This window comes from Mus caroli, unplaced genomic scaffold (assembly GCF_978045245.1).
Source record: "Mus caroli unplaced genomic scaffold, Mus_caroli_1 scaffold_2, whole genome shotgun sequence".
In the NCBI taxonomy this organism is placed as follows: Eukaryota; Metazoa; Chordata; class Mammalia; order Rodentia; family Muridae; genus Mus; species Mus caroli.
In genome coordinates, this window is record NW_028227257.1 from 140,260,369 (window position 1) to 140,284,281 (window position 23,913).

General features: G+C 34.7%; 1 protein-coding gene across 2 annotated transcripts in view; it reads left to right on the forward strand.

Moving 5' to 3' along the window:
• The window catches only part of Lrp1b (LDL receptor related protein 1B), a 2,026,300-nt gene that overhangs the window by 1,976,790 nt on the left and 25,597 nt on the right, over positions 1-23,913 (forward strand). For both annotated transcript variants that reach the window (XM_021181392.3, XM_029472167.2), the window contains exons 84-86: positions 2,170-2,331; positions 11,401-11,575; positions 17,103-17,207. In XM_021181392.3, the coding sequence (XP_021037051.1) occupies positions 2,170-2,331; positions 11,401-11,575; positions 17,103-17,207 (442 nt within the window). The remainder of the gene's footprint in view (positions 1-2,169; positions 2,332-11,400; positions 11,576-17,102; positions 17,208-23,913) is intronic.

Below are 23,913 nucleotides of genomic sequence, written 5' to 3' on the forward strand. Positions count from 1 at the left end.
TGCATATGTAGCAGAAGATGGCCTAGTTGGTCATCATTGGGAAGAGAGGCCCCTTAGTATAGCATACTTAATATGCCCCAGTACAGGGGAAACACCAGGGCCAAGAAGTGGGAGTGGATGGGTAGGGGAACAGGGGTCGGGGTGTATAGGGGACTTTCGGGATAGCATTTGAAATGTAAATAAAGTAAATACCTAATAAAATATTGGGAAAAAAAGACAAAAAAGTCCAGAAAGTTAAATAGAATTTTCCCATCATTAGTATTTGTATTTTATTTTTTATGGTGCCATGAATTTTCTAATGCTCTTGGACTTCTTTGTTCACTGCTACTTATTGGATTGAGCTAATTTTCATTACTCTTGGCATGAATTATTTCTCTTTGAGTATTGTATGAACCCTTAGTAAGAGAATAAATAATTCATTTTTGACATGTTCTGGGTTTCTTCAGTTACCATGTGACAAACTTACCAGTCTTTTCACTTACCACCTCAATCTGCTCCCTTTTCCTATCTTTATGTTCATCCACTAATTTGCCAGATGAAATATTTTCTCTTTATTTCAGCAATCAATGGAAAAAACATTTGTTACCACTCTAAGGAAACATCCTGCTAATATTCAGTAAATCATTTTTGGCAACAAAAATAATGAACATACTCAGCTCTAATAATCTCCTTGTTTCTGGAGCATTAGTAAACATTTATCTAGCACCAAACAGGATTTATAAATAATTTATTTGTAAAGCAGTGCTGTTCATCATAAAATTATGTAGGACTTTGTTTGTTTAGAGCAAATTACTAGTGGTTTTAAGGGTGTAGCATTCTTTCAAAGTAATTACTTAGAACCTACTGAATACACTGTAGATATTTTTCATTCTTTAAGAAATGCAGGTGAATTTTACTTAAACATATTTTATTCCTTATAAATGCTATGTTAAATATAGGCTGTATACTTGGTAGCTTGTTCCTAAAGGCAACTTATTCTCACACTCTCATCATCCATTGATCTCTTATAGCTCTTGTCTAGGTGCAGGTCCTGGGGAGTATCCCATTTGCACTGATGTCAAAGTTTTGTTTTCATCGTACTGTTCTTGATCCAGCAGGCATATTGCTGATATTTGATGGATTCATTTTACCCAAAATTCTACAACAAATAAAAATTTATTAAAAACATGGGCTATATGGAATCTATGGCCATGTGTAAAATAATCATATCATATTTAAAACCATAATAATATATATCTCATCTATTTCTCAGGCAATTTTATTTTGCTCCCAGATTACCAATGATGAAAGCTCTGATGGCAAAGGCACTGGCTGTGAGCCCTGGCTGAGCCTGGTGACTGAATCTGCTTAGTTCCATTTATGCTTTTGTGTTTACCTTTATGTGATTGCAATAGATGCTTTTCTTCTATCTGTGTCTGCCAAAGCGGTTCCTGCTTAGTGACAGGCCAGGCTGAGAGATACACCTTTTATATGTATTGTGTAAAACATAAAGAATGTTTGCTATGGTGATAAATTACTTTCCACGGAAAAGAATGAGGGAAATGTTCAAAGATGATCTAGAAAATGTTCTAGTATGTTGAACATACAATATTTAGTAAACTACACAGTAATTTTTTTAACACGAGTAAACATCAAGACTAGACAAATTAAGTCCCAGTGGGTATGTATTAAACACTAAATGTCTCCATGTTTACTTAAGTTAAGAAAACTTCATTAAAATATGTAACCATTATCTACAACATAATTCTCTTTATTTATTAAAATGCATGCTGAAGCTCTTATCCACGGATGGTTTGTGTATAGTCAGCAATGATGAACACTGAATGAACAATGACAAATTATGATTATCTGAATTTTATAACAAAGTAAACTATGATAGCATATATAAGTTAAAAATAATTGAAAAGGTAGACATATATGAGGAAAAAAAGAACAATGTAGAAGTACAGTTATTCATAAAACACTCGCAAAATGACCTAACTGAATGTCAGATATGTTTAGTTTATACTTCCCTGGATATACAGCTCAACTGAAACTGAAGAGCTTTTGGTATAATAAAGTCAGAGAGAAATTGTAGACACAACTTTGCCAGAAACATTGTGCCCTAATTTTATCTACAGAAGTTCCATTTAAGGTTAACAGCATGGCTTTGTTTCTTTTGTCCAATAGGAAGACCCACCTGTATCTGTGCCCTGGGCTTTACTGGGCCCAACTGCGGCAAGACAGTCTGCGAAGATTCTTGTCACAATGGTGGGAGCTGTGTTGTCACTGCTGGGAACCAGCCTTACTGCCATTGCCAGGCAGACTACACTGGAGACAGATGCCAGTACTGTGAGTACAAATGTCCTCCCTCAGCTTGCCAGCAGCAACCTTTGATATTTGCATTAAGTAATACTATGGTTTACATTTATGCTCTCTCCTCTCTTCATTTTAGCCACAGCCCTTTTTTTTCCAGGTTCTTAAACTGTCTTCTTGTCACTTTAACTCCAATAATTTTTCCATTATTTTTATCCTATTCTAAAAGATTGTATCTGTTTTCTTTCTCAGCTTAAGTTCAATAATCATAATCATCTCCATATTTGTATCCTTAACTTCCCCACTTCTTTCTACTCCTGGAAACCTGTAGGGATCTTGATTCTTTTCCATCCCTTACCTCTCCTAAGAAGCACAACTAGAGACAGCTCAGTTTGTGTGTTAATGGTCTCATCCTCACATGTCTGGAGAGAACCAGAATTTCTCTCTGCAGTTTCCTAGTCCTTTTGCTTTCTAGCACTGTTTTTTTCAGAAAAAAAGACAAATCAAAAACACCCTCTACCAGTATCTGTTAGTCCCGGCTTCATTTCCCTGGTTTCAGCTCTTCCTTTACCAGGTAGTATCATTCTTTTAAAATGTTTTTGTTGTCATCTTTCTGTCTCTATGTCTCCATCGACTTCACTTCTGTTAAGTTTCTGCCTTTGCTATACTGGAGCAGCAGCCCTTATGAGACCCATGTTGATTGATTATGCCTATGTTCAGTGGTCCAACAACAATTCCTGTTTTATGTTGGCTTTCATCAGTTTCTTGATCCTTGTTTCTCAATACGACTTCTTTCTTCGTGTTTATAGACACTATTCTCTCCTGCTCCCATTTCTATCTGTTGTTTCTTTGCTGGGTCTTTTGTGTATTTTTCTGAGGATAAAATATTACATGCTAGCTTAAATATTGATGTGATTGCAATTACTATCTTCATCTCTGTTTTTCTCACTCCCAGTACTGATTCCTTTACAGAGTCTCACATTTTACAATAAAGTTATTTTTCTTTTCAAAATGCTATTTTCAAGGCATTTTCTTTTCTAAATCCATGTGTATATATTATTTAAGTATTTTTAGATGTTTCTTAAGGGGAATAAAATTTGGAACTCAGTGACAGGATGATTTTACTTACATGTGGGGTTTTTGTAACACCTAAATTGATTACTCTTGTTTATTTTCTTTTTTTCTACAATGCACTGGGTATGCTTTATTTCTTTTCATTTCTTCTTCTTCTTTTTTTTAAATCATTGTTTCAACAAAATTCCACCAGTGCAACATAAAGAGTCTTTTTCATGGATGGCATCCTAGTGTAAATTGTTAGAGTCAAGATCTAAACCAGGCAATAGACATTCATGTCTCAATCCTTAAATTCATTTAATGATCCTCAAAGCATGCCCCACATCTTTGGTCAGTAAAGGGAGCACAGGGAACAGTACATAGCCATGATATGTACACTATTGATTTGGCAGTACAGCATTAATTATCATGCCCTGGCATTACTATGTGAACACATCTGCTGTAAGAAGGAAATGGTTAGTTTTCAGTTTCCATTTCTTTTGAAAGCTTTATTTCTTCTCATATGAGGCCAAGCTCTTTTTGGCAATACATAGACGTCACTACACTATGTCTACTGTCCCTTGTTATAAAATTTTGTATGTGTTGAACAGCAGTTAAATGAAAATACAATTCAGCTACAATTGTGCTTTTGTTCCATGAGACTCTTCTCCGTTCCCTCATTCTTGCATCCCTCTCCCAGCAGCACAGCAGAGGACATCAGCATAACTGCTTCCTACTAATGCACTACTTTCTCTTTTGTGCTCCAGCATTCTCACAATCTATAATGATTTCTAGGAAATGAGGACAAGTCTAGCTACTGTCCCACAAAGGGTTGATTTTATAACCTCTCCTTTATTCTAGTAAGGCCATAGTCATGACTATCATCTATATATATGAAACTTCTCTGCCAATGAGACTATATCCAGCACTTGCTAATACCCTTTGTAAATCATTCATGCCCCATCGAAGTTTAAACTGGCATTTTCTTCCTCTTCAAAGTTTCTGTTTTTAGGACTTCTGGTTTGTCCACTCTGTTATTTTGTTAATTGTATGTTTCTCAGATCTAAGACTTCTTTAAAAATTTCCTTCCAAAAGGAGTTGTTGAACAAACAAATAATATTTTCATAGATAAATCCAAATGAAGGTAGACTGAACACTTTCATGAAAAAGCAATCAATATATTGTATAAAAATATCTGGTCAATATGTTAATAATCTATAGCTAGTGTGTGTGTGTTTGTGGGTAAGTGTGTTGTCGTTATTGCTGCTGCTGTTTAGTTTTGTTTCCTTTTAAAATAAAGGGTATTATATAATCCAAGATGGCCAAGTTGTCCCCCCCCACACACACATTACATATACACATACACATACACATACACACACACACACACACACACACACACACACACACACACACACATATACACATACACATATGATGAAGAATGTCCTTGACATTGTTACTCTTAGTCCTCCATCCTATCTTAAGACAGCTCAGACTACAGGAATGTCATACTACATTCCATTTGGATTCAATATTTTAAAAACTTTGGTTCATTAGCCTAGTCTACCAACTGATACATTGTGCTCTATCAGTTATCCTTCTTTATTTTTAAATTGAATAATCAGCATTCTTGATTCCTTTTGAACAGCCTTAGAATGCTATATAACTCTCATTATACAAATTTATATTCTTGAAAAAGAACAAATTCAGTTAGCTTGCATCTTAATTGACAACTTAATAGAATCACAGTGTGTGGTAGCCCACTACTTTACCAGTTTGCGCTATCCTCACTGTTAGCAATCAGAATGCTTCCCGCCTTTTACTGCAAAGCACTTATTTAAATTAACCAATTAATCCTTAGACAGAGGTTAAATAAGTGGCCCACGGACTTGAAGCAGTCAGAATTAGACCGGAGGAGTTGTTGATCAAGACGTCTGCAAACATCCAGGAGAACATTGATGCTGTTCTCGGGCTTTGCCATTAAAATGACAAATCTAACATCTGATGAAATGTAATAAATTCAGAATCCATCAATGTGAGTCAGTAAAGTTCACTGAGCCTAGTGTTCTGTCAAAAGCATGCCTGGCATATATACTGCCCCCCCTCATCCCCCCGCCCTGGTAAATGAAGGAATGACAGATAAGCTCATTATGGCACCTAATTACAGGCTTTTAGTGGGAGGTAAAACATCAGTCTTAGTTGTGCTGAGTTAGAACCACTCAGTACTTCAGTAGCAAGGTAAAATCCAGAGGTCTGAATGCAAATTAATTTTGATAGTAGCAATCTAGGTTAAAAAATAAAATATAAAAAGTAGTGAAGCTAAAATTTAATATTCTTTAAGATGTTTGCTTAAGAACAAGTAGAGCTGAATTTTCATATTACTTTTAAGTCAGGATTCCTGCTATCAATCAAAGCAAATAAACACAGATTTCTGCATTTAAATAGAAGTGTTATTTGTGAAATCAACAATATCTGAGGATAGTAATACTAAACTATCCACACTACCATTGGGATGAGTTTTCTAAGTCTCCAAAATTAAATTGAAGAATTTATTCTTATACTCCTTGTTAAAGACTATAAGATCTGAAGTTTGTATGACTGCAAATTCAGGCTTCTCTTTTTATAGCAACCCACCATATAGCCTGTCCATATAGTGACATATTGTAACCTGATCTTCCTAGTTTCTACACCATTTTTAAAAAGGAATTTTAAAATTGAGTTATTAAGCTAATAGCAAGCCTATATAGACACTGAAAACAATCATGTTAAAAAGTAATATTTTCAGTTGTTTTTATTACAAAGACAAACAGGGATTGAGGCCATAACTGTGACACTATTGACACAGGAAGTGGAATGCCCTACAATCACCAATGACCTCCACATCTGTCACATTTTGAAAATTTTCGGAACAGTCCCAGTTACAGTGGCACAAGTTATAGAACACAGTTTACCTGTTGTCACAAAATTCTTTTTGTCTTGATGAGAAGAAAACGGAACCTTCATCCGCCTAAGCTCTTGGCTCAGTCTGCACTGCACAGCATGTTCCCAGTGTCCTTTCTTCAAACTTTGAAACATGGTTATTTCTCCAACAGAGATTCCTCTCCCAGCAGTTCAAACCTTTTGTTCCTTACTTGAAATCCTCATGCTGTCTACTGGCTGTCTAATTCCCTCCTCTGTCTTCCTAATTTTCCTTTGTCCAGGGAAGTTGATACCTCTCTTTTGAAGTTTTCAACTGTATTTTTACTATTCATGTCCTGAACTGCTTGAGCCACTACAAGAGACAGCTAGTTTTAGGTTTTGCATGGGTATCAGTGCCTGGAATCTGGATCAGTGTGCACAGAGCTGGGCCCTGATTCTTCTATAAATATGCAGTCAGTGCCTTCAAAATTTGTGAGTGTGCACAGAGCTGGTGCCAGAAGCATCTGTGACTTTGTTCAGAATACCACCAAAGGAACAAACACTTAGAGCCACTTTACATGTCAATATGGCAGTTTTAAAAATTGGAATTGATCGACCTCAAGACTTAGATATACCACTCCTAGGCATATAACCAAAAACTGCTTCCCTGTAACAGTAAGGACACATGTTCAACAATTTTCCTAACACATTTTGTTCATAATAGTCAGGGATTGGCAATCCTTATGATTCTTTGGATTCTTCAGGGTTTTTATGTACCACTTTTTGGGTTTGATTTTATTGTTTTAGATCATCTGTTTGTCCTTTTAATTAATTTGGATAAGGTTTTCTTTTATCTTCATGATTTCCTAAAAAGATTAACTCTATTTCTTTCTACTGTTTTGCTCTTTTATTTATTTTTTTTATTTCAACTGTTTGCTGTTTGTTTGTAAGCACAGAGTCTATGAACTTTTGTCTTAGTACCACTTTCTTTTTTTATTATTATTAGATATTTTTCTTTATTTACGTTTCAAATTTTATCCCCTTTCCTCATTTCCCCTCCAAAAACAGCCCTATCCCATTCCCCCTCGCCCTGCTCACTAACCCAGCAACTCCCACTTCCCTGTCCTAGCATACTCCTTCCTACACTGGGGCATTGAGCTTTCACAAGACCAAAGGCCTCTCTTATCATTGATATCCCACAAGGCCATCCTCTACTACATATGCAGATGGAGCCTTGAGTCCCTCCATGTGTAATCTGTGGTTGGTGGCTTAGTCCCTGGGAGCTCTGGGGGTACTGGTTGGGTCATATTGCTGTTCCTCCTATGGGGCAGAAAATCCCTTCATCTCCTTGGATCCTTTTCTACCTCCTCCATTGGGGACCCTGTTAGCACTACTTTCTTTGTGTCTCATAAGTTTGAATATGCTGTGTATGCATCTTTGTTTAATTCTGTAAAGTCTTTCATTTCTTTATTTTTTCCTGACAAATTTTTTCATTCAGTAGAGAGTTGTTCAGTTTCCAATAGTTTGTAAATTTTCTGTTGTTTTTGTTGTTAATATCCAGCTTTAATCCATGATGATCTGATAATATTCAGGGTTTTATTTCAATTTTCTTGTATATGTTAAGAAATGCTTTGTGTCTATATATGACTAACTCCACAGTAAATATGGGACCTAGTTTTCTGTTTGATTAAGTAAGTCTTGTTTTACATATGGCTTCAAGAAGTATGCAAATTTGTAGTGAGAAAGGTCAACTTCCCTTGAAAATCCATGAAGGGAAAAAGTACTACAAAAAGTAATGTAGATAGGAACACGTAATTATATTATCTCTAATCTATCATCTGAATATTATCTAGCTGCTAAAAGTCTTCAATGTATCTGTCATTTATTCATTATATCACTGTCTCTCCATTCATTCATTGTCTATACTCTATCATTGATATGTCTGCTTATTTATCTATATTACCAGTCTTCCATCAAGTCATCACTTATTGATTCATAATCTGTCCATATACCCATCTATTTATCTATCATCTATTTTTATTATATTTATTTATTTATTATATCTACCTTATTGTTTCCATCTATTTATCATCAATCAACTACTTTTCTATCATCAATTCTCATCTATAACCTATATATAATCTATGGTTATCTTTATATTTTCCTATTTATCAAATATGTGTGTGTGTGTGTATAATCTTTCAACCCACCTACCTATCATCTATAATATATCACTTGTCTATTCATACTATCAATTTGCAGCATAAATGGCTGAAAAAGCCTTGGAGTAAAGTACATAAAAATATATTAACATTTAGATTTAAAATTCATAGATTGAGGCATGCAGGGGTTTTGACAATAGAAAAAGAAAAGTAAAGAAGCTATGGAGTAATAAGAGAACTAAGGAAACAAAGATTGAAGGCATGAATGGAGAGGAAAGAGAATAAAACAGAAAGTAGAGGAAGAGAAGGACTAACATCAATAAAAACAGGTGTGAGATGGGTCACCAGCAGCCAAACATGGAGTTTCTAAGATTTATGTCTGTCTTCTAACTACATTTAGAGAAACTATTTTTTCAGCATGGTCTTATTCCTTAAAGATCTTTATTCTTTAAATATCTTAAAATATTATTTTAAGTTTATCTACAGAAATATTCATATGTATTATATTCTTATAATAGCTAATTTTAACATACAATCCTGATGAAAGACATATACATATAGTAAGAGTTTAGTATATGTTCGATCTATTAATGTTTAATTAACATAATAATTAAGTTTGTCTGTTTTATTAAACCCAAATTTGAAACAGGAAAAAATATTTCTTATAACAAGGTTTATTATTTTTGTATTTTTATATTATTTCTCTGTTTTTATAACAAAAGTACTGTGCAAAATAGAAAAATAAGGTCATGGGTAGCAAGGAAGATGTCTCAGTTAAATTACTTGTGATACAAACATGAGGACTTGGGTTCAGATATTGAGACCCCATGTAAAAAGGCAAGGCTGCTTGAGTCTCCAATCTTATTTAAGCTTTTATTTAAGTTTCCTTCTACAGTTAAAATCTGCTGTTAAGTCCAATGTAGTCTATTTTCTATTCACATATTGTGCTTTCTTTTTCTTTCTTTTCTTTTTTCTTTTTTCTTTTGACTTTATTGGCTATTTTCTTTATTTACATTTCAAATGTTATCTAACAGACCAATGACCTAAATGGCGAAACATCTCTTCCATGTCTGAAACTACATATAGAGACAGCGAATGTGTAACTTGAGATAGAAGAGGAGTCTGAAAATGACCCTGATCTGTGAAACTGTGGCCTTGTATAGTAATCAGATGTGTCCCTAAGCTTATATCATAGGTTTTAATGGTGTCACACAAGTATCTTAGGTTTGCTGCTGTATGGAACACTTTGTACATCACATGTCATTAGGGATTAGGATAGCCACCATATGGTGCATTAATTTTTAATTGTAGAGACATAACGATAGAGTTATTTGAAATAATTTTCAGCATTTTTCTCAGAAAAATGTGACATAATTATTAATATAAGATTTCTTTTCTCATGACCTAGTCCTATTCATGTATAAACTTCTACTCTCTCATTAATTCAAGTATGATCTTCTATATGCTTTATAAATTACTCTGTACTTCAGCTTAACAGCAACAAACACATGTTCCTACCATATAGAAGATATTTTAAAATGAGTGTTTAAGTATAATAATCAGTACAGACATGATTTTACTCAAAACATCCTTGATTATGCAAATGGTGTAATGAGGGAAATTGAGGTGTGAGAAGAGATTCATGATGTATTCTTTACTGGAATTAGCATCAGTACCTGGGATTGAAGGTGATAAGAGTGAGCCTGGTGAAGTAAAGTTGGTAGGATGTTAAAGGACTGAAGTTAGCCTCCAAATCACTCACATTTAGGGCACTTTTGCTTATGTCATCCCAACATAAATTTTCATTGAAGATTTATAGAATTCAATTGTGGGCCCACCAAGAAATTCTTCTACATTTTATGCATACTAGGAAGCAGTTGAAAACCGTTGTCCATGAGATGCTCTAGAGAATTCAGTTAACCACTGCTCTTGGGGCACAGTGGGGTTACAGTGAAGATGAAGTGGAAACTATATGGGGCCTTAACTATCAAATGTTTATTAAATTATGAATTTTTAAATTCAGAATTATGCCTGTTATCAGGCTTTAATTTTAGAAGTTATATAAAGATCCTAATAAGTAAAAGTATAGTGCATATTTATGTAGTTGTATATTTAGGATCTTCAGAAATATCAGGAACTGGCTCTCTAGGAGTCTTTAATCTTTCTGAATTTTATTATATTCAGTATTTCTTTCTTCACAATGACTCCTCATTTTATAAATGTACAAATTACCAGTAACAACCATGCCATGAGATAGCTGGTTTTTTAATCCTGTCGTCTTTTTTAAGTCATTGAAGCATAATAATTCTAACTGTATATTAATAGTTTTTTAATGCCCTTTGTTGAACTGTGAATCTTCAAGAAAGATCACGTGAAGGAAGGATTTCTTTGTCATTAGGAAATCAGTCTGTAATGCTCCTAAATGATCCTCTGAAATAGAGGCTTGGATTTAATGGGAATGTTTCACACTGGAGGGTGGGTTATTTTAGTGATTATATAGAAGTGAGGAAGGTGTGATGTCTTTATCACTTGGCACCCATAAAGTATCAGCCAATTTTGCAATCAGATTTTTATCTACTTACCTTCTATAGCTCAAAGCCTAGACAGAGGACAGAAGGGCAATCATGACTTTCTTAAGGAAATTTCAAGCCTTTCTACTTACAGCCAGACGCACTTTCACTGTTCATTGGAAAGAACGTTAAAGAATCTTAAGCTTTGCAAATCAGAACAAAAAGAGTCCATCTGCTAATATTGCATCAGTGTAACACTTATCTTAGTAGGATGAAATGAAGCCCAACTTAGGAACAGAAACAAAAGGAGGAATCAGGCCTTATCAGAGAAGTTACTTTTGTATATTATACAATCTTATTTTAAAAATTATTTTTATCTATTGTGTGACCATTATCATATTAAATAAAATAACATCATTTATAAGACTGAAAAATATCTCATGACATCATTTAAATGTTTGGTTGTTTCTACTTCCTAGATGTGTGCCACCACTATTGTGTGAATTCAGAATCATGTACCATTGGGAATGATGGAAGTGTTGAATGTGTCTGCCCAACACGCTATGAAGGACCAAAATGTGAGATTGACAAATGTGTACGGTGCCATGGGGGCCACTGTATTATAAATAAAGACAATGAAGATATATTTTGCAAGTAAGTAGGCATCTGACTTGCTTTTTAAAGCATTTATATGCCAAAGACACATGGTTTAGGAAATAAACTATAAAGTCAATTTAATTTTTTTCTAAAATTCTGAATGTCCAACAGTTCACTTTTTAACACTTGAGACGAAGTTCACATTAACTCATTCTTCAAGACATATGCAAAAATGTGAAGAATGTGAGCATCAATGATAACATTAATTATTCCAGATATAAAATATACTCAAGATGTAAGCAATCTCAGAAATGTATTCAGGAACATATCCGTAGAGCTAAAGATAGGTTGTTTGCCTACCAAGGGTTTAATTCACAGCAATGGAAAAGAAGACGAAGAGGAAGAGGGGGAAAATGACAAGGAGGAGGGATAAAGAGGGAGATTAAGAGAAAATGTTGGTTGTGGGAGATATGGAAGGATAAGGGCTGAAAGGAAAAGAATAATAGGTGTGTAAGTATCTGTGATGATGATTCATGAGTGCAAGATCATCTTGCTGGGAAAAGGTTAGTGATATGGCTGGCCAAGTAGGCCTAGAAGTACATAAAGTATTCTCATGTTTTATTTATTTTAGATTTTACTTAGTTTTTAGGTTTTAACTGACTAGCTCTATTTTGATAATAAAATGTTTCACAATACAGTAGTTCAGACAACTGAGTGTTACATTTAGTAGAGTAAGGCAAGAGGAAGAGATGAAACTGTAGGACAAGTCTGAACATATGCATTCAATCCCCATATCCATGCATTAGAAGGAGAGAACCAACTCCCAAGTACTGACTTCTGATATCTTCAGCCTCTTGAACGCTTGAATAACAGACATAACAACAAAGAATTTTGAATATAAGCATTTAGTTATTTCTCATTAATAGTCACAGTGAGTAGATTAAATTTGTTTGTTGTTGTTTTTCTGATCAAATATCTTTCCTCTTGAAATTATACTTTTATTTTATTGGTGTTCATTGATCCTTTTGGGGAAAAGCAATTTATATCTCTGATGGATATAAGCACTAAGATTTTTCCATTCTAAATCTGACTTTGGCAATTGCTACCTAAAACAAATATATGGAATGATGTTTTTTGAAAGCAGATATATCCACATTCTATTTTTTCTTTTAAATGGAATTCTATGTTCACAGATTTGGAAAATGCTACAGTATATATCGAGTGGAATATTCAAAGGATAGCAAGCATGTGCATGAAACAGACGTACAATTGTGTACAAATGGACATAATTACATGTGTGCGCGCACACACATGCACACACACACATGTGTGTGTGCGTGTGTGTGTTTATTATGTATACAATGTTCTGCCTGCATGTATGCCTGCAAGCCAGAAGAGGGCACCAGATCTCACAATACATCATTATGAGACATTGTGTGGTTGCTGAGAATATACCCGAGGACCTCTGGAAGAGCAGTCAGTGCTCTTAATCTGTGATCCATCTCTCTAGCTCCACTAAATTCTACTTCTGTTGCCTTTTGAAATTTGTCTTAATGAATAAGTGAATGGTAGTGGAATCCAGGAACGCTAATGCTATTGTTTGTATCATGAAACAAGTTCTCCCTATGAGGTTAGAGGTTAGTCTCCATGCTAGACAGAGTATTTTGAAGAACCCTCTAAAAGAAGTACTTGTAAAGAATTGGATTCTATCAGCTACTTTCCTCAGAAATGTTATGAATGAGAGAAAGAAACAGAAAGTGTGCCATAAACTATCTCTGTCAGTGAGAGCTCTAGGAGTTGACAGATGAATTATGTCACTCTGACAAACAAGGTCCAATAAAATGTTATTACAGGCACTGTTGACAAGTTTTATTTATTTACTCATTTTTATTTATTCTCAGCTTAGAACTTACTGTAAATATGTTTTGTGTTGTCTTTAATAACAGCATATACTAAACCTAGCAATTTGGATAATTTGAAAGCACACTATTTTTCAGTAATTAAAATGTGACTGATATTTCTTTAATAAGCACATAAAATAAAATAATTGATTACACGTATCTCCCAAGCCTCATGTGCATAAAAAGTTAACAACTCTCAATTATGAAAGAACTTTATTTCAATCTGTGAATGGACCCGGAATTTGTTTTTGTTTTTGTTTTTTAAACAAAATAAGCAAAAGCAGAAACCATCAAATTGAAGTTGAACAGTATAAACCAACAGCAGAAAAAGAGCCCTAAGAGAAATCACAAGTATCAAAGACCCACTTGTTCAGAAATTCATGAATCATACAATAATACTAATCTAAAATCTATAATGTATACTCAGTAGACCTTGGTTCAGACCCATGCAGCCCTTTTGCTTGCTACGTCAGTCTCTATGAGTTTGTATGAGTTTTGCCATTTGGCCTTGTTCTCCTGGTATCCCCTCTGCCTCTTACAATACTTCTACCTGACTCCTCTACAGGGTTCTCTGAGCTCTGAGGGACCAAACTTTATGAAAGTATCACACTTAAAGCTATGTATCATTCTCTTTATAATGTCTAGCTGGTAGTCTCTGTATTTGTTCTCATGTGCTCAAAGAGGAAGATTCTCTGAGTAAGGCACTGATCAATGAGTAAAGCAAAATATATTTAGGAGTCATCTTTTATCACAATTTTTAATTTATTTTTTAAACATTTTTATATATTTAATTATTTGTTTAGAGACAGGATTTCTGTATAGCCTTGGCTATCCTGGAAATAGCTATGAATAACAAGCTGTTATTGAATTCACAAAGATCCCGTTTCAGCCTCCCAAGCCATCAAGAACTAGCTCACTTTTAAATATCTATCTATCTATCTATCTATCTATCTATCTATCTATCTATCTATCTATCTGTCTGTCTATTTGATTGGTAATAGTTTATTTTAACCTAGGTTTCTGAGCTATTATCTGGTTCCTGTTCACCTGTGCAGTACGGGGTACATCTCATGGCATGAACCTTAAGTCAAATAAGACATTGATTGGTTACTACTTCCACAAACTTTGTGCTGCCATTGCCTTCGTATATTTTGCAGGCAAGACATATTGTAGATCAAAGGTTTTGTGGCTTTGTTCACATATATGCTTATCTTTTGGTAGCCTGCAGTGTGCCTTCCCATACCACAAAAATAAGAATAGAGCTGTGGAGTTTCTACTGTAGGCAACAGTTTAACCTCTCCATGTTTGATGAAATAAATGGGTGTTATTTTCAATAATGTAGAGTTGCTGTCAATTTGTGTAGGGCAATCTATTGCCTTGGACACAGCCTACAATGTTTGAAGACTTCTATGGGATGCCTTTGGCCACCACCTCAATTGCATATAACCTAGTGTCATTTTTGGAAGCTTTGTATGGTGATAAAAGATGGCTAATAGGGACACTGTCTCCCTCATTATTTGGAGGCTTCATGAGCATTACCTTCATATATCTTGAAAAAAATTATGCTGCAGTAAGTTGTTCTCCTCATTTTCTATGATCCTCATCAGAACAGGCTACATAAAGTTTTTGATTAGTCTCTTCGATTTACGCTGAGAACAAGGGTAATGAACTAAGTCACAGGCACTGTTTACCCAGAAAACATAGAATCATCCAGTGAGCTCCCATCATATGAATAATTTTGTATAAGGAAGAGAGGATCAGATGTAAGACCCATCCCCTAAACTACCCAATAAAAGGAAATCAAAATTTATGAACAAACACACCAAATATTTATAACTGGAAGAGACTATTTCCATCTATTCATGGAATTCCTATATTTCAAATGATTTTTCTGGATATACAGATGAAGTGATAGATTAGAATAAAAAACAATTGTAACAATAGATACCCATTCTAACTTCATGACTAGGTGTCTGGTAGTAATATTTTAATCAGTGGTCTATATGACACTTGAGTAGAGAAAAGTGGAATATATTCACTATTCTGAAGTCTGAGATGGAATTTCTAATGACTTTCATCTTAGGATTACAGTGAAACTTGGATTCATGTCAGGATGTTTTGTAGGTGAAAAGAAATTCTAAACCTAAATTACAAAAAATAAAATGTTCTATGTTCATTTTTGTATAAAAATTCAAATAATCATGTACATTTGAAATTCTAGTATTTATCCTATCAACAATCTACAGGTTCAATTATGAAAATGACCATTAATACTTATTATCACTATATATTGTTCTTTCTCTTGGAGGTAGATATAAATATTATTGAGGAGAAACGTATAACTTCAAATGAACAGTTCAGAGAGGATCTCTTCAATAGTAACTGTCCTAAGAATTCTTTCTATTTACTAGATAACTCAAAAGTAACTTTTTGGAAGTCATTAAACCATAGTGTGTCAACTTGTTTGTATGATATGTACCTTTATTGAAGATAACATACAGTAAAATGCCACATGTTCTTAAGTTATTAAATTGTATTTGTTCCATGTTTAAAATATTCTCTCTTGTTCAAATTCAAATAAACGTTAATAGAAAATGGCAAAATATCTTATAGCTGTTGAACTCAGGAATTTTCAAAATTAATTTGCAGTTTTATCTTTTAGATAATAACTTTTGGCATATAGTTCTTTTAGGTAAAATTCTTCAATGAATGGTGAGCTAACTTTTCTTTAATATTATTCCTTTAATATAATTAATACCTGTAACATTTTTGTATTGGTTTTCAATAAATCTTGGAAATAAGAAAAAGAAGTGCCCTTAATACATAACTTTTCAGAAAACAGTACTTCTTGATTTTGTATTTGGCTCACTTTGTATGTGTATTGTAGAGACAACGTTCATATAAACTGTGGTTATACCAGAATTTGAGACCACCCTCACCTGTCCCATGATGGACTCTGAGTTTATACTGTCCCATTTTACAACTTACATATAGGTAATTCACCACACCTAATTATTATGATATTAAAAGAAATGCTATTTTGAAATATGGGCTTTTTAGAACTCTCTTCAAATTCAAACACTGACCAAAATATATTCAGTGAGTAGATTACCAGCAGCCATATAATCTCCAGCAAGACAGATGATTATGCATGTAATGCAATTATGAACACCAGGGTTGCTAACCTATCATTTTCAGGGACCTTAATGTCAAAAGGAAATACCCTAAAAGAGATGTCATGCAAATTTTTTATACCTTGAGGAATGTAAAATTCTGTTAATGATACTGATGCCTGACTTTATTTTCAAGGTCATGTCTAGCGTTAGGAATGGGTATTCTGTCGTGTGGCTTATAACTCACACTGATGTTACCAAGTCCTAGTTAACTGAAAAAGAAATTCATAAAGTCCTCCTATCATGTAGGTGATAGACAGAATATATTCTAACAATTTATCTAGATGCTTTAAATTTTTAACAAGAAAAGGGGTTAAAATTAGCAAACGTCCAAGTAATCTGTTACTTTTCTAATAAGTTTTCTTCCCACAACTTGTTTTCCAGAAAATGTAGATTTACATGGAGACTGGAGTATTCTCAAATGATGCACATTCTAGTTTGCAGGTGTTTTGTGTTTCAACAGCAATAATTCTGTTAACACTGTTTTCTCTTTTTCCTCTGTTTCTGCAGCTGTACTAATGGGAAGATTGCCTCTAGCTGTCAGTTATGTGATGGCTACTGTTACAATGGTGGCACATGCCAGCTGGACCCTGAGACTAGTATACCTGTGTGTGTGTGAGTATCTACTAATGTAATTTAAGACAGGGTTGCATGAAGATAGAGTCTCGATCCTAATGTTTTCCTTTTGGAGGGGCAATACTCCTAAGTGAGTGTGTCATGCACATCTCTGGTCAACTGTCCCTCATTGGCTCATGATCTGCATGATTCTTCTTTCATCAGCCCTTAAAGATCTCATGAGGAACAGCTCATTCTATTCTTAGCATCTCTACATTTGAGACATTCACAGTTTTTCAACTTAAAAATGCTGAGAAAACTTCTCTGGTTTTATTGATCTTATTAAGCTTCATGAAACATAGTTTATTGTGTGTGTGTGTCCACACATGTGCATGTGTGTGTGTAAATACCTCAGTAGTTGGGACTATACTTTTCAAAAGAACTAGGACCATGTTTACAAATACATGATGTTATTTGATGTTCAACCAGGTTTTAGAGTATCATGTAATATAAACCAGTTAATTCCTTGGCTCTTTGAGCATACATTATGTGCAGGCAGGTTGCTATATAGCCAGGGAAAGCAGAGATTCTCAATTAGAAAATCTAGAATTTAGTATCTCCCTCTTCCCCATTTGTTGATTTTGTAGACCAGACCACCTAAAGCCATTTCATTGTCTGTAGTCAATTTATTGGGTTTTATTTTAATTGCATAAGGGGATAGTACCCCAAAATGAATCCTATTAACTTCCTGTTCCACAACTTCTTACAGGAATATGTGATCAGTGTGTATATGAGGGAGGCAAGCATTTTTGGGAACATGTTCATTTTATATTAATATCAATGTATAACATAAATTTAAACATATATGGCAAATAAGTCAGACTATATTCAGTTGTATTTTACTGGAATTCTGCAGATGCTCTGTGGGGTTTAAAAGTCAGCGCTGTGACCAGAAAGAGAACCCTTGTGATCACTACTGTCAGAATGAGGGGATTTGCACTTTAACTGCGTTTAATGAGCCGAGATGCAAGTAGGTTTAACCTTCCACTTACTGCTGTGCTTCCTGTGACATCATTTCAGGCCACAGTTCATTGATTTAAATCATGAACATCCACATGCATTTCACAGTGTATACTTAATCTTGGGGCTCATCTCTGTCACATTTAATTAACCTATGCTTTGCTCATAGATAACTGTACACACTGCAGACCACTAGAGTGTGCAGAAATATAGCAGATGATAAAAATGCTACTCATCCTGGTTCCTAAAAACATGTATGCTAGAAAGGTAGATTGTAATCCCAGGAAGACAGAAGCAAGTGGTTTAGTCTGTCACTACTATATTTGGAACAGTGTATTTTAAGTTCCACATTTCTACTTCAAAATCTGATAGGATAGTAAACAATTTGTTTCTTATATTTACAATGGAGGCTGTTTGATTTACTAAGAAAAGAAATAAATGCATGCCAAAGTATTTCAAGAAATTTAATTTCTTGATAGTTTACATCATTCTTCCTCATGCAGCTTGTGGTGAATTGGATATTCATGAAAAGTAAACCCCTGTTTTCTCATCCCTGTGTCACCTTTGAACTGACCACAGTAGATGTCATTTTTGCCATATGTACTTGAGTTATAGGGTTGGCACATATGTGATGTCTTTTTAAATACTTAATGTTAAAATAAGCAGCTCTGATTGGCACCTTGGAGTACCCTCACTGAAGGTGGGGTTAGCCTAAGGAAACTGCATAACACAATCATGCTAATATTCCAGCATTTCTATATCAAACCTTGACAAGTTTGTTATCATGAGCTGCTGGAGCTATAAGGCAGAAACTTGAAATGAATAAAGTTGGCACTGAAAAAGGTAGTCCCTGTTAAACCAAAGAGGAATATTTTGGAGATCAGGGATCCTGCAATAAAAGTTTTGGTGCCATTTCAAACAGAAATTGATGCTTACAACCTGAGGATGCATACAGAGGAAAGAATAGACAGAATGGTGACTCATTGGCATTCAAAGTGACTGACTTCAAAATGATCCTTGGCCCCGAAAAATGAAGGACATTTTTATGTTAGTTTTACCATCCCTATAATCCCTGCCCTGGAATGTAACCTTGGTTTATCCTTTTACTGTTTCATTGTTTCTGAGCAAAGTTTGTGAACTATCGGACCTTTAGTTTGACTCATCATCATAAACAGGTATCTAGATGGCTTCCTGTGCAAGGATTCCCTATGTCACAAGAATAAGAAATCCAAATGGCTGTAGAATTCCAGAGTAATGATTAATTTTAAGCAAACAGCACCAGGGTCTCATCATGAATGTAGCTGGTAAACTCAGCAAAAAGGAAATAGGGTAACTCCAAGAGTTTAGGGACTGCCTTTTATTTTTACATAACAGTATCTCTGTGTCTATTTGCCCTTTTGGAAGTTGTGTTTGTACTTGGATTTTTCTTTTTTTTCAGTATTTTTTGTAAGCAGAAGAAATATGATAAATAGTATATATACTTCAAACAGTTAAGTCATAAAATTATAGAGAAATCCTATTTTCATCTGCATGGTAATTCGTTAAATAAATATAAATAACCAATGAGTAAAGCATTAGTCAACAGATAGTTTCAGGACCATAAAACCTGACTTGGAAGTACATTATATAAAATGCTATTGTCTAACTGCTGTACCCTGTTCAGGATAACATACGGTGATCACAAAAATTTGACAGTCTGTGTCCAATTATGGAATTATGCAATGTTGCTTCCTCTGAACTTTAATCATTCCGATATATAATGCTGACACACTTAAAATTCATTTTGGCTAGAAGAATGTCTTTTAAGAAAGAATAAAATAATTTGTTGTTATAATAAAACTGTCATTAAAGTGTGAAAAACAGCTGAATAAGAAATTTTTCATGATTTCAAGTGGGAGGGTCAAAGGCCTTTCAGGTGTTAGTAATATTATGAAACAAAAATCATAGGGGCTTTAAACCTGAGGAATGGCTGAAAAAAAATCTAGAAAAGAGAAGCATGCTCAAAGTACACTTGATAGAGAAGCAACATTTCACGTCACTGAGGGCAAAAGGCCACTGGGCAGGAAATTTCAAACACGCTCTGAGGAGTGTTTACTGCTTTGAAGATTAATTGAGAAGAAAATATAACTCAGAGAAATGTATCCAGGAGTAGTTTCCTATGAACTGAAGAAGAGGAAATTTCCAGTAGTTTCAGTTCCAGAAAGGTGAGCCTACATGTGTCTCACCATAACAGACAAGGTGTTTGTTCTTAGAAAGATGTGTTATAAGCCCTATGCTGACAGAATCCACAAAAAAATCTATGAACTTTAGGATGAGGCAGGAAGTAACATGAGAGATTTCTTCCAGATTGTTTAGTTAAGAGTTCAATAAAGGGAAAAAATAAGAACAGAAAAACATATTTCTGCAATGAAAAAGACTTTGCCATTAAAAGTGTTCTTATTGAAGCACTATTTTAAAATTGTATTTATTCACTTTACATCCAAAACTGAATGCCCCTTCCTACTCCCGGCCCCCCTCACATTGTCCTTCCTCCCATTCACCATCTTCTGCCCCATTCTCCTTGAGAATGTGGAGGCCCTTGGGATCTCCCCACCCTGGAATATCAAGTCTCTGCAGGACTCGGTGCATCCTCTCTCACTGAAGTCAGACAAAATAGCCCTGTGGGGAACAGATTCCATAGACAGGCAATATCTTTAGGGAGAGCCTTAGCTCTAGCTGTTGGAGAACTCACATGAAGATTTGGCTGCTACAGAAGTGGAGAATAGGTCCATCCCGTGTATGGTCTTTGGTTAGTGGCTCAGTCTCTGAGAACCCCAAGGGTCCAGGGTAGTTAACTCTGTTGGTCTTCCTATCTTCTCCGGGGCCCTCAGTCCTCCCCCAACTCTTCCATAAGTCTCTCAGAGCACTGTTCAATCTTTGCAGGTGAGCCTCTGCTTCTATTTCAATCAACTACTGAGTAGAGTCTCTCAGAGAAGAGTTATGCTAGGTTCCTGTCTGCAAGCATGACAAAGAGTCATTAATTGTGTCTTGGCCAAGGACTGGTGCTGGCCCTTGGGATGGGTTGGGCCAGTTATTGGTTGCCCATTCCCTTAGTTTCTCTTTGTTTCTGCGTTTTATGTAGACATGGCAAATTTGGGGTCAAAACTTTGGAGGGTAGGTTGGTGTCATTATCCTTTACTCAAATCTTGCCTAGCTACAGGAGGTTTGAAACCTCAATTTTAATATATACAAAGGTAGAAAAAGATGATCAGGTTTTCTCTCACATTCATGGCTCCTAAGAAGGAAGCTTAGGATATATGAAAATAAAACAAAACCAAAAAACAACAACAAAAACAAACAACCCCCCAAACAACAACGAAACCCAAACAAACAAACAAACAAAGCCTAAGGAATCTGTAGCATATATATAATTTCTATAGTTATAATATGTAATCAAATGTAAATAAAACTTAATATTACCAATGGTTATATGCAATACAAAGCAATCTAGGTAAAGGACTATACATTGCCCACAGCATCTTTCTAGCAAACAAATCTTATATGGGGAGATGCTGAGCAAAGAGTATGTTAGTCTGATCTCTCACAGTAGTGATCAGTATTTCTAGTGAAAATATAATGTATACCATTTCATCTAAAACCTTCATAGGAAACAAAATCTGCTACAAGTAGTTGTTTTAGTTTCAATGGCTTATCATTTTTGCTTTCCTCGTGGGGAGAAAACCTACCTGAATTGTATGAAACTAATGCACACAGTCGGAAAGTCAATAAAGTATTCAGATCTTATGAAGGTGACAGCTCAGGTTTTCTACCTAGAAATTTTATGGCTATATCCTTCAATTCAGGGAACAGATTTGTTGGTTGAAAGCCTTCACTTTTGTCTCTAGATGGCCATTTTCATTTATTACTTTGTGTGCAACAAAAGGAAAATGGCAAAGAAAAGCAAAGAAATAAAACATAGTACGTTTTTACATTGACTTGGAAAAAGTTTTAAAGTAGTCAATTGAAAACTGCTAAAACTATATTTCAAAATTCTCCAGTATGTTATTTTGACAATGTTATTGAGCTCTTATTATTGTTAAAATGTTAATAGAATTATATTTAAATTTTAATATTTTATTTCATGTATATGTTAGTTTTGTCTTTATGTATATCTGTGCTCCACTTGCATGACTGATGCCCACAGAAGCCAGAAAGGGGTGGTGGATTCCCTGCAACTGGAGTTAAAGATGGTTATGAGCAATTGTGTAGGATTAATCCCTGGTCCTCAGGAATTGCAGCCACTGTTCTTCACTAGTGAGCTATCTCTTCAGCCATAATGAAAAATAATGAAATGCAATAGCAAATAGTTCATGCCTTCTGGAGTCAAAGAATTTCTCATAGGTTTAGGGTCACACTTACATGCGACCCAGATTTTGTATGCAACAACTCTGTATTATTACTCTATAGCAATACCTATAATTCCATTGGTCATTCACAAGAAACAGATGCTTGGCTCTCTTCTGTTTCCTGTACTCCACTGCCATTCCACATGCACACAGCTGTGCACACACAAGCCATAGAAAATCAGCTGCATGTGACACCTCACTATATTTGTTCATGACGTTCAATAAAACAATTATCACTTGGTTGTTCTATTCACTTAATTCTTCAGGCCCTACTGCTCCAAACCAACATGCTAAGTCTTGTTAGCATGCCATTCATTTATAAAGCATGATTCTTGGATTTTTTTTTTTAAAAGGGTCTTAATTCTGTCAACAGGGCTTTTCTGAAATCGAGTATTGAACCCAGGCTGACCTTGAACTAATGACATTCCTTTTACCTAAGCTTCCCAATTGGGGTATTAGAAGTGTAAGCCATCACCCTGAGCTGCCTATTTTATTTTTGGTGTCCTTTCTTGGACTAATAGCATCTGTATGTATATAACTTGATATGTCCTAATTTTCTAAAACTAACACTGAACAGCTAGGACTAGTAGATTCAAAGTAAGAAGCTTGTGAAACCAATCCCCTTTAACTTTATACAAGTTAATGCTTTGTGCTGTTAAATACATGGTGGACTAGTCATTCAACTAAACACTTCAATTATGTGTGGTCTGAAGTATTTAGATGTAGTTCTGATAGGAATTTTATTCAGTTCCAGATAAATATGTTCCAAAATTTCTCTAACATATCAGTTAACGCACTTCAAAACAAGCCTTTTAATAGCAGAAATAATACAGAATAACAAAATGTACTCCTAATGTTATAGAGCAACCAAAGGGCTAAGTATTAATTTTATGGGAACAATTTCTCTGAGATACATTCATTCCTTTAACCTTAGACTAGCAACAGAACAGTTAGCAACCAAGGGGCTAAGTATTAATTGTATGGGAACAATTTCCCTGAGATACACTCATCCCTTTAAGCTTAGACTAGTCATAGAACAGTTGTCTCCCTGCCTTGATATACTGAGTACTAAGATTAAAAGTGCATATAACCAGCTCAAACCCAAATTTTCTATTTAAGTTTTTATTCATCTTTTATGATTTATTTGTTTCATAGCTCAAAATAATATAACATATTATATCTGGATATATAAGTGCCTACAAAGCCCCAAGAATAGGAGATAGTAGTGTACCGTTTGAATTACTAATGCCTTATAAAATGACAAAATGATGCAAACGCTTCTGTTCACATATATATATATGAGAAATCTTTTGAGGATAATGAGTTATATGCCATCCTGGTTTATACAATACTCAGCACAG